Here is a 13,588-nt window from a genome sequence, read left to right on the forward strand (position 1 = left end):
AAAAGGGGATCCAGGAAAGGAAATACTAAACAGTGGAAAGAAAAAGGGGAGAGAGGAGAGAAGGGAAGGTAGGGAACAAGATAAAGGCAAGAAGGGAGAGAGGAAGGGAGGGGCAAAGGAGGAGAAGCAACAGAAGAATAGGGAGGGTAAGGGAGAGGACAGGAAGAGAATACAGAGGGGCTGGAAGGAAAGGAGAGAAGGGGAGAGTAAAGAAAAGGAATAGGAGAAAGGGAAGAGAAGGGGTAGGGAAGGGAGAGTAGGGAAAACACTCAAGTAGTTAAGAGGAAGTATGGAGTGCATGTGTATGTATGTGTGGAGGGCAGACTACCAAATTATGCTATGTAATAGATGATTATAAAAATAACTTTTCAATAAAATACTTTTCCCATTCAAAACTAGCCCATTTAATACATGAAGTTGTTCAGAATATTATCTTACAATATCTAATTATATATAGCTAATACTAACTTACTGTGTGCCAGGCCTTTTATGTATTTTTTTTCTCTTTATACTTATTCTATTAGGAAAATATTATTACTTTCATTTTCCTGATGTGGAAATTAAGGCAGAGAGGTTAAGCTTACCTAAGTGGTAAAATTAGGATACAAAATCAGGCAGTTTCATTTCTAAGGATATAGTTCAATTACATATTCAGGAAACATTAAAATAAAATATTATGCATTACTGGTAACTAATGTAATTTGAGACTTAAGCATGTGCTGATGCTTCTAAGAAAGCTTAAGACCTCATTATCTTTAGAAAGGAAAAACAAATTTTTCTGAAATTTAAGACATTACTTATTAATTTACTAAATAAAATTTGTGAGGTGCTTTATAACTCTGGGCAAGAAAGGCTTCAACTAAAACTCACCTTTTAACTTCTATAGGCTGGACTCAAGAAAAAATGAGAACAGTTTTAAACTAATGCTGGTTTACTTCTGAATCCCGAGAGTTGGCTTAGACAGATATTATTAATCATATGTGAACTTTAACTGGGAACCAGAAAGAGAATTCCTTGAAAATCTTGTCATCTTAATAAAGGAATTTAACATTTATTGGGTTTCTACTATATATGCCATGGACTGTGATTCCTTTCACATGTTGTCAAATTTAATCCTTGTATCAAGTCATCAGTATAGTGTTGCTATTTTTTTCTTTTTAGCCATTAGGGTAAAAATGTTACTGCTGATTAAATTTAAACCTGTAAAACTACATAACTACTTTGGGTTGCCCTTCTTTTACTAAAAACATCAATATGTGGTTATAATTCAAACAATATTATACTTTGAAAGCTGTCAAATAGTTTATAATTTAGTAGTATGGAATTCTACTTTAGCCTTTAATTATATTTAAGTGTGTTACTGAAAACAGAATAAAACAAACCCAACCCAAAATAAACTAGTTGTAAATATATTACTAGTTGCAGTCCTGGAATAATGATTAACTTCCCTAGGAAGTAATCATTTCATGCTAGCAAGTAAATTTCCTTATCCTGAGGAGGAAATGGTGCATGATTAGCTTTTAAAGAGGCAATTCGGGGGTACTATATTTATACCTAAAATACTGGTGTGAAGTAACACTGAACACTGAACTTTACATAAAACTACCATTGTGTAAATATAGTAAATACAAGTACTGATGTTTTGAACTACAATATTTACATTTCTGTTGCTATTTCTGACTATAGGAGCAAAGTCCTAAAACCTTACATACTTGATGTAAATGACTGATTACCTCCTTAATACAATGATACTTTTTAATTTAGGGAAGTACTAAAAGATTAACTACAAACCCTAATTAAAAGCAGTGAGGGGAATTTTATTCCAATGAAGGAGGTAAATGTGTTACAGATTGTACCATTAAATGCACATCTGCATATGAGTAGCTATATCTGAATAACTGTAGACACACCCAGCATCTTCTGAATAATCTACATGATTTGAGCAAAATCTGCCCCAAGTCATAGAGCTATTATTTTTAAGGGCATATTTCTTATTCCAAAATCTTACAGAAGAAGAAACATTTTTATTCACCAATCATCTTAAGAAATTTGAGAGCCCCCTCACCTCAATTCCTTAGAAGTGCCATCAATAACTTATTAAAGGTGATATATCATCTAGTACAAGTAAAATTCTATTTTCTTTATTAGCATACGTTCACATTTAAGTTCCTTTAAACTAATGTACAAATGTTTCTGAGTTTAAATTCTTAAAATGAAACGAGCTGCTGATGTGCTACACATTCTCTTTATAAGCAAGCTTTCACAATGGCTTCCAAATATTCTGATGCCAATGTTCAGATTTCAGTTGTAAAAACGAAAAAGAGATAAAAACGCTGGAAAGAAATATTCTGTGAAATATAAAATCAGCCCAACTCTAGAGTCTGATCTTTTATAATTGCGTGGCAACAATTTAAAATATTTTTATAGCGATAGGTTTGGCAGCTACTGAAACACACACACACACACACACACACACACACACACACACACACACGCACACTTTAGCTTAATACAGCTCTTCCTATGCTTTAAAATAAAAACAGAAGGTTCAAAAACAGTCAGCAAATCTTACCACTCATTTTGTTTTTACAGTAGCAGCAGGGAACAAGAAAATCCAACAAGGAAACAGCGTAGTACACGTTAACAGTTTTAATTGGAGAACGGTTCGCTTTTTTTCTCCCAAAGCTGAGGAAAGAGCCTTTGACCGAGTCACGTGACTCTATCACGTGACCTGCAGTTGACCGCGGAAAGGGAAGAAGGAAGAGCAACCGTTCTTGCAGGCAGCGTTTTGGATATAGTAAATGATTCAATGATTTCTCCTGTCGCTGCCTTTAATTTGACCTTCTTTCAAATTACCTTATGAGCCAACTCAAACGCTCATTAAAATACAAGTACAAAAATATTTGATGTAAAACGATTCTCTTTGTTTACGTGCTCCTCCAGTAATATCCCAGGCAAAATCTTCTAATTCAAATTTTATTATCCAGCCTGCACTTTTCCTTTAGAAAGTTTAGGATATGTATAACATTAATTTAGAGGATTCACTGTAGAATCTGTTTACGTGCTCCTCCAGTAATATCCCAGGCAAAATCTTCTAATTCAAATTTTATTATCCAGCCTGCACTTTTCCTTTAGAAAGTTTAGGATATGTATAACATTAATTTAGAGGATTCACTGTAGAATATCTTTGTGTAACTTGATCCACATTCCATACTCAGCCCTTAAAAATGCCCATAAAGAGTTGACTAAGAACATAAGCTTGATCAATGTATTCCCCAAAGGGGAGATTTATGTTTCAGGCTGGTATTTAACCCTGAAGCTAATAATAACAGCTACTACTTTTATTTTGGTTTTCTTTTCCTTTCTCTCTCTCTCTCTTAAAATTTAAGATTTACCCTGGATATTAATACGGATATTTGGTGGATGGCATTTTTACTCATATCTGTGAAATCTGAAAAGATAGATCATGGGTTTGGGTTTAGTAGGCTTAGAGTACTTTACTCAGGCACAGTTGGAGACCAGGAAGGAGACCAAAGATTACAAGAGAGGGGTGAGGATTGTAAAAACTTTTGGAGGCCTTTTCATCACTTTATGGTGATATGTTAGTTAAGGAAATGTATTAATAGCTAACACAAATATACAGGTAATGGTAATGATTATCATTTGTAACAAGTTGCAAAATGGAAAGAAAATGAATTTTGGTATAAAAAGATAAGTTTTAATAACAGCTTCCATATTTATTAGGGAGGCAATTTATTCTTTGAATCTGCTTCCTTCTGCAAAAAGGTTAAAATAACCTCATAGCATTGTGAGAATCATATTTGATAAATTTAAAGTACTAAATATGGTTGGCACTGCTCAATAAATTATAGTTAATATACATAAAAGTATGATCACTATTCCCTGCCACCCCCCCCTCCCCCCAATAAATAAAGTTATATAGTGCAGAATATATACCAGGCATCATCAGGAGTGTTTTACATGTGTTAACCCACGTAATCCTCACAATAATTAAAGTAGGCATCAGGCAAAGAAACTAAATGAAGTTAAGTAATATGCTAAGGGCACACAATGAAGAAAATCCAGTATCTAAGGCTATATTAAACAGTTAACCATGTTCAAAAGGCCAGTCTCCAAAATAAGTGAACAAGAACTGACAAGGGATAACTTGATGTCAATAAATACATGCTAAATATTCCAGAGAAGATAAGACCATAAAGACCATTCTCACACACGGGGAAGGGTAATTGTTAACTTCTGAGTTCCTACTAAAAGGCAAGACTAGCCTGAAATATTGGACTCAGCCTCAGTAATTCCAACCATGCCTCTGATCTTCAGTCCCTAAACAAAAAGCAAGCACCTGCAAGCCCACTTCCTCATTTTGGCTGTGTTCTCACACAGCTGTGTTTCCATTTCTTTCTTTTTTTTAAAAAAAATTAATTTTTATTGTTGACAGTATGATAGATGTCCCCATTTCTCCCTTTTGCCCCCTTCCACCCACTGGTTACCTTTTCAATTGTGTTCAGTAGAACCATTTCCCCCGTTATAAATTCCCTTATGTTCTCAACCTTTTCACAGAACAGCTGTTCATGTACTTCCCTTAAATGAAACCTGGCTCTCCCCTAGGACAGTTTTTCTAGCAGCCCATGGGAGCAGAGACCTCCCTTTCTCTTCTGAGGCAGTCTCCAGATACCCCAAGACTGCTTCCCCATTACCACTCTTGTTCCCATTTCATGCTAAAGTTTCTTTTTCCTTGAGGTTATACCATATGAGTATGTAACTTTCTACCCCATTTAACTGCTGTCATGCTCAGTCCTCACTGAGAACTTTGGCACTATTTCACAGTTCTGAAAAATCTAGCCTCAAACTTTCTTGAATTCTTCTCTTCCATTCTGTTTTTAGTAACCCATGTTCAAAGACACATCATGAAACTTTCACTTAGAATTCCACTCTCATGAAACTTTAAAGTTTCATGAACAAAATAAACTGATGAACAAAAGAGATCCAGAAACATAGAAGTATGGAACAGACTGATAAATCTCAGAAGGAAAGCAGGGGTGGGTAGAGAGTGATTAACTGGGGAACTTATATGCAAAGCCCATGGACACAGACAATAGTGCAGTGAAGGCCTGGGAGAGGTGGATGCTGGGTGAAAGGGGTCAATGGGGGGAAAAAAGGACAACTGTAATACTTTCAACAATAAAGATACATTTTTAAAAAGTTTAATGTTTTAGTCTCTGGCCACCATATCTATCTTTCATCTCTCCAGTTCTCTTCTACATGTGTTTTTTTTCCTCATAATGATCTCCCCTTTCTTCTGATTCAACACTGCCTTCACAGACTCTCCCTTGAAAAATCCCCAGATCCAATCAATCAGATAATCACCTTTCCTTCTCTTAGACCTGAACTGTAGAAATCAAATAACACTCAGGCCCTAGCTGGATTGGCTCAATGGATAGGGTGTCAGCCTGTGGACTGAAGAGTCTTGGGTTCGATTACCATCAAGGGCACATGCCTGGGTTGTGGGCTTGATCCCCAGCAGAAGGCGTGTAGGAGGCAACCAATCAATGATTCTCTCCATCACTGATGTTTTTATCTTTCTCTCCTGCACCCTTCCTCTCTGAAGTCAATAAAAATATATTTAAAAAATAGCACTCAGACTGTCATGCTTATAAATTTAGTTATCTACAACTTCAACTCAGCTGTCAGTATTGCTCAGGAATTCTTTCAGGAATTTATCAATGATTAAACCATCCTGTTTTCTAGAGAGATTATCAGAGATCCTCACTACTCTTTTTTTAAAAAATACATATTTTATTGATTTTTTTTTTTTTACAGAGAGGAAGGGAGAGGGACAGAGAGTTAGAAACATCGATGAGAGTGAAACATCGATCAGTTGACTCCTTCACACACCCTACTGGGTATGTGCCCGCAACCAAGGTACATGCCCTTGGCTGGAATCAAACCGGGACCCTTGAGTCCACAGGCTGACACACTATCCACTGAGCCAAACCAGTCAGGGCCTCACTACTCTTTAAAGACCTTTCCCAAACTGACCTCATCCACATATCTCAGCATAAAATTGAACCCTTTCAATGTTCTTTTCAGAATTATTGTTCCTTCACTAGGTCAAAGCTATCTCTCCACATTTACACTTGTTATTACCTCCACTTTCTTCTCCACTCGGTCTTTGCTTTATTGGTCATTTTGGTCTCATTCAGTATTTCCACCTGTCTTTAGGACCATTCTAAGGAGACTCAGTTATATACCTTTACTATTGTTGCAATTGCCACAAAGTTCTAATGCTGAGAATTAGTGACATGACCCATACTTTCAAGGATCTTTCAGTTATAATGGGGAAAGTATAAAATAGATGTATTTTATATTTCCTAAAGAACTTGTTAATTCAAGCAAGTGCATAAGTCAAAAATTTCCATATAAAACATAGTGAGAGGACACACTGAGAATATTACAATTATAGGAATGCATTATACAGTGATGAGCATATTTTACATTTTCTTGAATTTCTGGAATAGTTTGAGAAGGGTAGATGTTAGTTCTTCTTTGAATATCCTGTAAAATTCAGATTTTGTTTCTTCTTGACTCAATTTTGAAAGATTGTATGTATTTAGAAATTTATCCAAATCGTCCAATCTGTTGGCACATAGTTGTTCATAGTATTTTCTTATAATCCCTTTGTATTTCTGTGGTGTCAGTTGTTATTTTTCTTCTTTCATTTCTGATTTTATTTATTTGGGGCCCCTCTCTTTTTTTCTTGTTTATCTTTTCAAAGAACCAGCTCCTGGTTTCTTTGATCTTTTGATTTTTTTTAAGGCTATTCCATTTATTCCCATACTGATCATTATTTCTATTCTTCTATTCACTTTGGACTTCATTGGTCTTTTTCTAGTTCCTTTAAGTGTAAAATTAGATTGAGCTTTTTCTTGTTTCTTGAGGTAGGCCTATAATACTATGAATTTCCCTTTCAGGATTGCTTTTGCTGTGTCCCAGAGATTTTGAGTTTTCATTTGTCTCAAGGTAACTTTTGATTTCTTCCTTCATCTCATTGTTAACCCATTCATGTTTAGTAACATATTATTTAGCCTCGATGTGTTTGTGTTTTTCAAATTTTTTTTCTTGAAATTGGTTACTAGTTTCATACCATTGTGGTTAGAGAAGAGGCTTTTACGTTGTGTGCATAAATGTTTACAAGGCTTATAACCTTTGTTGGATTAATCCCTTTATTATTATGTAATGTCCTTCTTTTTCTCTTATTATAGTTTTTGTTTTAATATCTACTTTGTTAGATTTAAGTATTGGTACCCCAGTTTTTTTAAAATCTCTATTTACATAAAATATAATTTTCCATTCCTTTACTTTCAATCTTTGTGTCTTTTGTTTTGATGTAGGTTTCTTGTAGAAAGCATACATATACATGGGTCTTGTTTTCATATCCATTCAGCTACCCTGAGTTTTTTGATTGGAGCATTTAATCCATTTACACTTAAAGTGATTACTGATAGGTACATATTTATTGCCACTGTATTCTTTATAATTATGTTGGCCTTCTTTTTCTTTCTTCTTAAAGAAATCCTTTTAACATTTCATAATCTCTGTACATTGTTTTGAACTCTAGCCTTTATTTTATTTAGTTCTTTTACTCCAGATTGCTCTTATTCTTTCATTTGGGGCATGTTTTTGTATCCCCATGTTAGCTGCCTCTCTGTACTTGTTTCTGTATATTAAGTAGATCTGCTGTCTCCAGTCTTGGTATGGTTGCCTAATGTAGTAGGTATCTTGTGAGTTTCAATGACACAGTCTGATGATTCTTGGAGGTGCTCCAGAAATGTCCAGTGTGTCGGTTCTGTGTGCCTTCTGTTGTAGTTGAGTCTTGATTGCTTTTGGCCTGTCAGTGGGTGGGGTTGACTCTCAGCCTGGCTGACTCTGAGGATTGACCTTGACCACAGTGCACAAGTTGTACTGTGGGAGCTGACCCGATGAAGTGAAATTTGCCCCAGCATGATCTGGTGCCCGCTGGGATCTCCTTTTGGGTGTGCCACTTGCAGAACTAGTTGGGTCATGCTCAGATGTGGTCTGAAGGTTTCCACAGGACAGTGCTGATTCTGGGGCCTCCTGAAAGGAGGTCAATGTTATATGCTGCCTGTGACCAGCCCTGGGCTACCTTTTTGGAGTTACAAAGAGATCCACAGTTTGTAGTTGCCTCTTCTAAACCTGGTTGTACATGGGAGGGCCCAACCTGTGTACCAAGGCCAGCTGCCACCCATGCCAAGCCCAGGGGGTCAACAAAAGTCACAAGACAGATCTGCCTCTGCCTGCCAGCTGTTCAACCAACTCCTGAGTCTGCATGTCTGCTCATTGAGCGCAGCCTGACTATAGCCAGCAGACTCCTCTGCAGGGTGCAAGATTGGCAGGGTGGGGATACACAGGGAGTCAGGAGGGTGGGGCTAGTCGACCTCCTGTAAGGGTGGTGTGTTTATTGGTCAGGAGCACAGGGGAGAAAAATGGCCTCTTTCCCAGAGCCACAAAACGCAGCTTCTCCACATACCCATCTCCGACACTCCCTGAGACTGCCTGAACCTCCTCAAGAGCTAAGAAGGTCTCTACTGAGGACCCATGTTGGCTGCATAGTTTCCATTTTCCCTTCTTACCTAATAAAATGACAATTTTAGAAAACTTAGTATGAACCTGTTTTTTTTTTTTCTTTTTCAAAAACACTAGCAACTATTTTGCAGACGGCTCTCTTAAATTAATACCATGACATGTTATACCAATTGTATGGAATTCCTGGTAACATTTTAACACATATCTGAACTACTAATTTTCAGGTAGGCTTGTCAACACAATCACTAGCACTATACTTGGGTGATATTGTTTAGAAGCACTTACTGGGTATCAGGCATGAATCTAAGGGCTTTACAGATATTAACTTATTTAACCTGTATAATATTCCTATGAAATCGAACAACTACTATTTCCATTTCATAGGCGAGGAAACTCAGATACAAAGATATTAAGTAACTTGCACAGTCTCACAGCTAGCAAGCTGAAAATAGAATTAGGTGGTCTAGCTCTGAAATCCATGCTCTTCACCATTATACTATACTACCTCTGTTGTTCAGAATATATTACCAGTTACAAAATGAATGAGAAAACTGCCACACAATAATACCAAAGTTCACTTGAAGATAAACCACATATAGAAAAGCACTGAACATTTGAATGGAAGACCCCAACAACACACCCCAAATATCTGCTGAGTATATAATGGTAATAAAGCAAAGTGTATCTAATGTAACTCACTTAACTGTTACAAAGATAAGATTCTAGAAGTTTCTTAAGTGAGGATATCTTATGGAAAATAGTCAGTGAATCACTTAATAGCCAAATTTGTTCTAAAAGATAACTTAAGGAGATTTAAGAGATACACACAACATCAAAAACAAAAGCTACGCCCCCTCCCAAAATAAAACCCCCAAACAAAATAGCTGACAATTTGAAGAAAAGGGAAAATTAAGATAGGGAAAATTACGATAGAAAAAGTAATATAAGGAGTGAGGCTGGTCTTATGCCCTTTCTAGAGTTGGGATATATAACCTTTCCCGTTTGTATGAGCTGAAATGTGATTAAATTAAGACTCCAAGGGCCATAGTGTCAAGCTAGTCCTTATCTTCTACAGATCAACAAATGTATGTCTCATAGAGCATGGCCCCAATGACTTGGCATTTCAACATCATTAATCATCAGAGAAATGAATATTAACCGTTTGACTGCTAAGGAGCGCTATCGCGCTCTTCTTATTTAAAACAAATTTATGTAAACAATTGGTATTTTTTAATTTTTGTTGTTGCAAAGCAATACAAGTGAGTTTATTGTACAAAAAGTGTTTTACATTTTTTCCCATACACGCGCAATTAGTGCCGCAGTTTTGGCATATGTCCGAAAAAATACGTTAGCAGCCAAACGGTTAAAACCTTAATGAGATATCATCTCACATCCATCAAAATGGCTATCATTAGTAAGTCAACAAATAACACGTGCTAGTGAGGATACAGAGAAAAGGGTACTCTCATGTTTGGTGGGAATGCAGATTGGTGAAGCCACTATGGAAAACAGTATGGAGGTTCCTTAAAAAGTAAAAATGCAACTGTGAGGATTATCCTAATGTTACTGTGGACAGTCAGGTGGAGTGCCGTGGAGTCTCCCGCATTATCCAAGATGAAGGCATGGGGAGGTTCTTACACTGAGCTTGCCAAAAGCTAGAAATATGAGTGGACAGGGCCCAAGTGCACTAAAAGTTAGCAAGATAATTGGATAGAAAAAAAGCTCCCCCCCATCCCTATAAAAATGGTGGGCTTGAGCAGGAAGAGAGATTGGTCTTTGAGACTGGAATCTGCCATTCTCCGAGGTCTTATGGCTCCTGAATAAAACTTCTTTCCTTCTGCACCAGCACCTGCCTCATGAATTTGACTTTTGTTGTGGCAGGCAGCTGAACCACCATTTTTTGTTTGGTTACAATAAGACTAGTTGGATTGACTGGGAAATGAGGGTGGCTGGGAATCCATACAGACACACAACTATACTTTAATATACTATTTCCCAAGTATTTGGATTTATGTGCTAATAAAATTTTATAGATACTCATTAAGGTAACCAGCTTTTAAAAAAATTAATTGATATAAAAATGAAGGAGGGAGAATTAAGAACAGATAGAAGGAAATCTATCCTATAAAACACATCATTTCATAAAGAAAGGATATTTTTAGTCTCAAAACAGTAGGAGGGGTGAACATAATTAATTGACTAATTATTTTGATTATATTGAGGGGTAAGAAAAGGAGTTCTATTAAAATATTTAAAAAATAAAATGTTTTATTAAAAAACACACAGAGGTGGGCAGGGGTAAGAGATCAACCAAAGACTTGTATGCATGCATATAAGCATAACCAATGGACACAGACACTGGGGGGATGAAGGCATGTGCTGGGGGGTGGGGGTGGCTGGAGAGAGGTCAATGGGTAAGAAGGAGACATATGCATTACAATATATAATGCTTTAAACAATAAAGAATTAAAAAAAATAAAAACACATAGAGTTCATTAAAGATCATTTTATCAACTACCTTATATTGAATATCTGAATATTAAATAGTATAAGCAGAACAATTATTATTAGTACATATCCATGTATTTTAATCAGTTTGTTAGCTATACTGTCTAGAATTCCATATCACTGGTATTTCACTGAAAATTTTCTCTTTTCAATAGTCTATTTTTAATTTTTTTCATAAAACTGCCTGCAACTGTTATATTTTATGGTTATTTTGAGAATGAGAATACCTCCAATTAAATCTTTTCTATAATATTTTAACTTAGGACTATAACAATTATATTAAAAATACTCTGATTCTGAGGTGCTATCTGGTGAGATGGAAGCAAATTCTGCTAAGTGAAGGATATCTGTTTTTTAAAATCTTATTGAAATGCGAAATATTCAGTCCATATATTATACCTTCAAATATTTTTACAAAAAAACCTCATTGAATTTTATGTTTTTTGCATATTTCACCAAATTTAGATTTTTTTTAGCTCATTGTTGCTGAAAGGGTTTATTGCAAAATAAAAAAAGCACTGCAATAACAAACAGTTATAGATTTACATAATAAATCACAAAACCACTTGGACTATTTTTTAAATATATTCTGTTGCATATATGTATATAGTACCCTAATATTACTTACTGTATATATTTTACTTACTGTATATATTTCACATTCATCTAACCTAGATGCTTCCCAATGATCCCTCCAACTGGTGGCCTGATGACATCAAGTGGCCAGCAGCATCATATATGACTTCTGCCACTACCACTTCCAGAAGACTGAAACGAGTTAGCAGTCTTTAGCCCTCTGTATCTAAGAGTACTTTGCTACAAAGTCCCTTAACTGTTCTTGACTTGCTTCTGGCAAGGGTCAGGAAAAGAGAAATGGTTTATTCTGGTTGCCTTTAAGATTTAATCACAGGTTAACATAAAAACAAGAGATGAATAACTTGCTTACTTAGAATTCCAAGATCATGCCAGAATCTGGAAACATAGTATTATGGTCGACCAGATGTATCACAGCTTATTTTAATGTAACTACTAATTATATTACATTTAAAAATGAATAGTCTAGGACAGTGGTCGGCAAACTCATTAGTCAACAGAGCCAAATATCAATAGTACAACGATTGAAATTTCTTTTGAGAGCCAAATTTTTTAAACTTAAACTATTTAGGAAGGTACATTGTTATTAACTTAATTAAGGTACTTCTAAGGCTTAGGAAGAGCCTCACTCAAGGGGCCAAAGAGCCGCATGTGGCTCACGAGCTGCAGTTTGCCGACCACTGGTCTAGGACAAATGTTAAGCTGGTTACATACCAAGATGACAGGATAAACTACAATTGTTCTAGATAAACTTGGATATAAGGATACCCTATTGATAGGAAATGCTTATTTGTTAAGGATACATAATACCTGGCAACATTTATTCACATGAGGTGAGAATTAGTAATTGCCTTAAGTCTAGGAATTTCACTAATTGGTGATTATAATTTGAGAATAGAATCAGGCAGAAAATTACAGAAGATAAAAAATCATGGTCGCCCTGACCAGTGTGGCTCAGTGGATAGAGTGTCGGCCTGCAGACTGAAGCGTCCCAGGTTCGATTCCGGTCAAGGGCATGTACCTTGCTTGCGGGTGCATCCCCAGTATGGGGTGTGCAAGACCAGCTGACCGATGTTTCTCTCTCATCGATGTTTCTAACTCTCTATCTCTCTCACTTCCTCTCTGTAAAAAAAATCAATAAAATATATTTTTAAAAAAATCATGGCCATTATTCACCGCTTAGATGATTTGGGGCCTAAGTATGATTCAGAATTATGGGCAATTTCATTTATCTGTGTACAGGTAATTGAAAGTTCCTATAATTGTATTGCTAAGGGTTTAGATATATCATTGAGAAGCACACTAAGAAAGTTTGAAGCATGACTTCTTATTATGGTTAAATTGAACTATATATAGATAAAAAACTTGAAGTAGGAGATGTGTTTACCAAGCATCTGCTTCGAAACAAAAGTATTTTTAGTGCTTTTTAGAAAGCTACAAAGACTGTGATATTAATGTGCAGACATACAGCAGCTTGTGAACACTGCTATTTTTAGTATCAGTCTAATGTGAACAATGATGAATCATTCTTTGTTATCCTAGTAGGAAATAGTGCTTGGGATTTATTGCAGCACATTAGGTTAACTATGTCGCAATAACTGCACATCTACATGCTAACATCAGACAGGTAGTGATATGGATCAATGATGCAAATGTTATCAGAATCTAACATTAAGGCTATAAGGTTTAAAAAAAAAGTGCCCATGTGACAGGGCAAACCAGTCATCCAACATGTGCACAGACTGCATTAAATCATTACTGCTAATGTTAAAAAGGGTTGTACTAGGTTCTTTTTACATATTAGGTAAGCTTTAAAATTTTAGATTATAGATTTCCCACATAACAGACTATATTTAAGTTTCTT

General features: G+C 35.9%; 1 protein-coding gene across 2 annotated transcripts in view; it reads right to left on the bottom strand.

Annotated features, from left to right (window-relative positions):
* Window positions 1–13,588, bottom strand: part of FNDC3A (fibronectin type III domain containing 3A) — a 225,287-nt gene that overhangs the window by 79,215 nt on the left and 132,484 nt on the right. Inside the window, exon 1 of one of the 2 annotated variants that reach the window (XM_006762730.2) lies at window positions 2,573–2,713. The exons of the other annotated variant lie outside the window; for it this stretch is intronic. Within the exon in view, the coding sequence (XP_006762793.1) occupies window positions 2,573–2,579 (7 nt within the window). The 5' untranslated portion in view covers window positions 2,580–2,713. Of the gene's footprint in view, window positions 1–2,572; window positions 2,714–13,588 lie in introns of those variants that run through there. 2 annotated transcript variants of the gene reach the window in all.

This window comes from Myotis davidii, unplaced genomic scaffold (assembly GCF_000327345.1).
Source record: "Myotis davidii unplaced genomic scaffold, ASM32734v1 scaffold679, whole genome shotgun sequence".
Taxonomy (NCBI): domain Eukaryota; kingdom Metazoa; phylum Chordata; class Mammalia; order Chiroptera; family Vespertilionidae; genus Myotis; species Myotis davidii.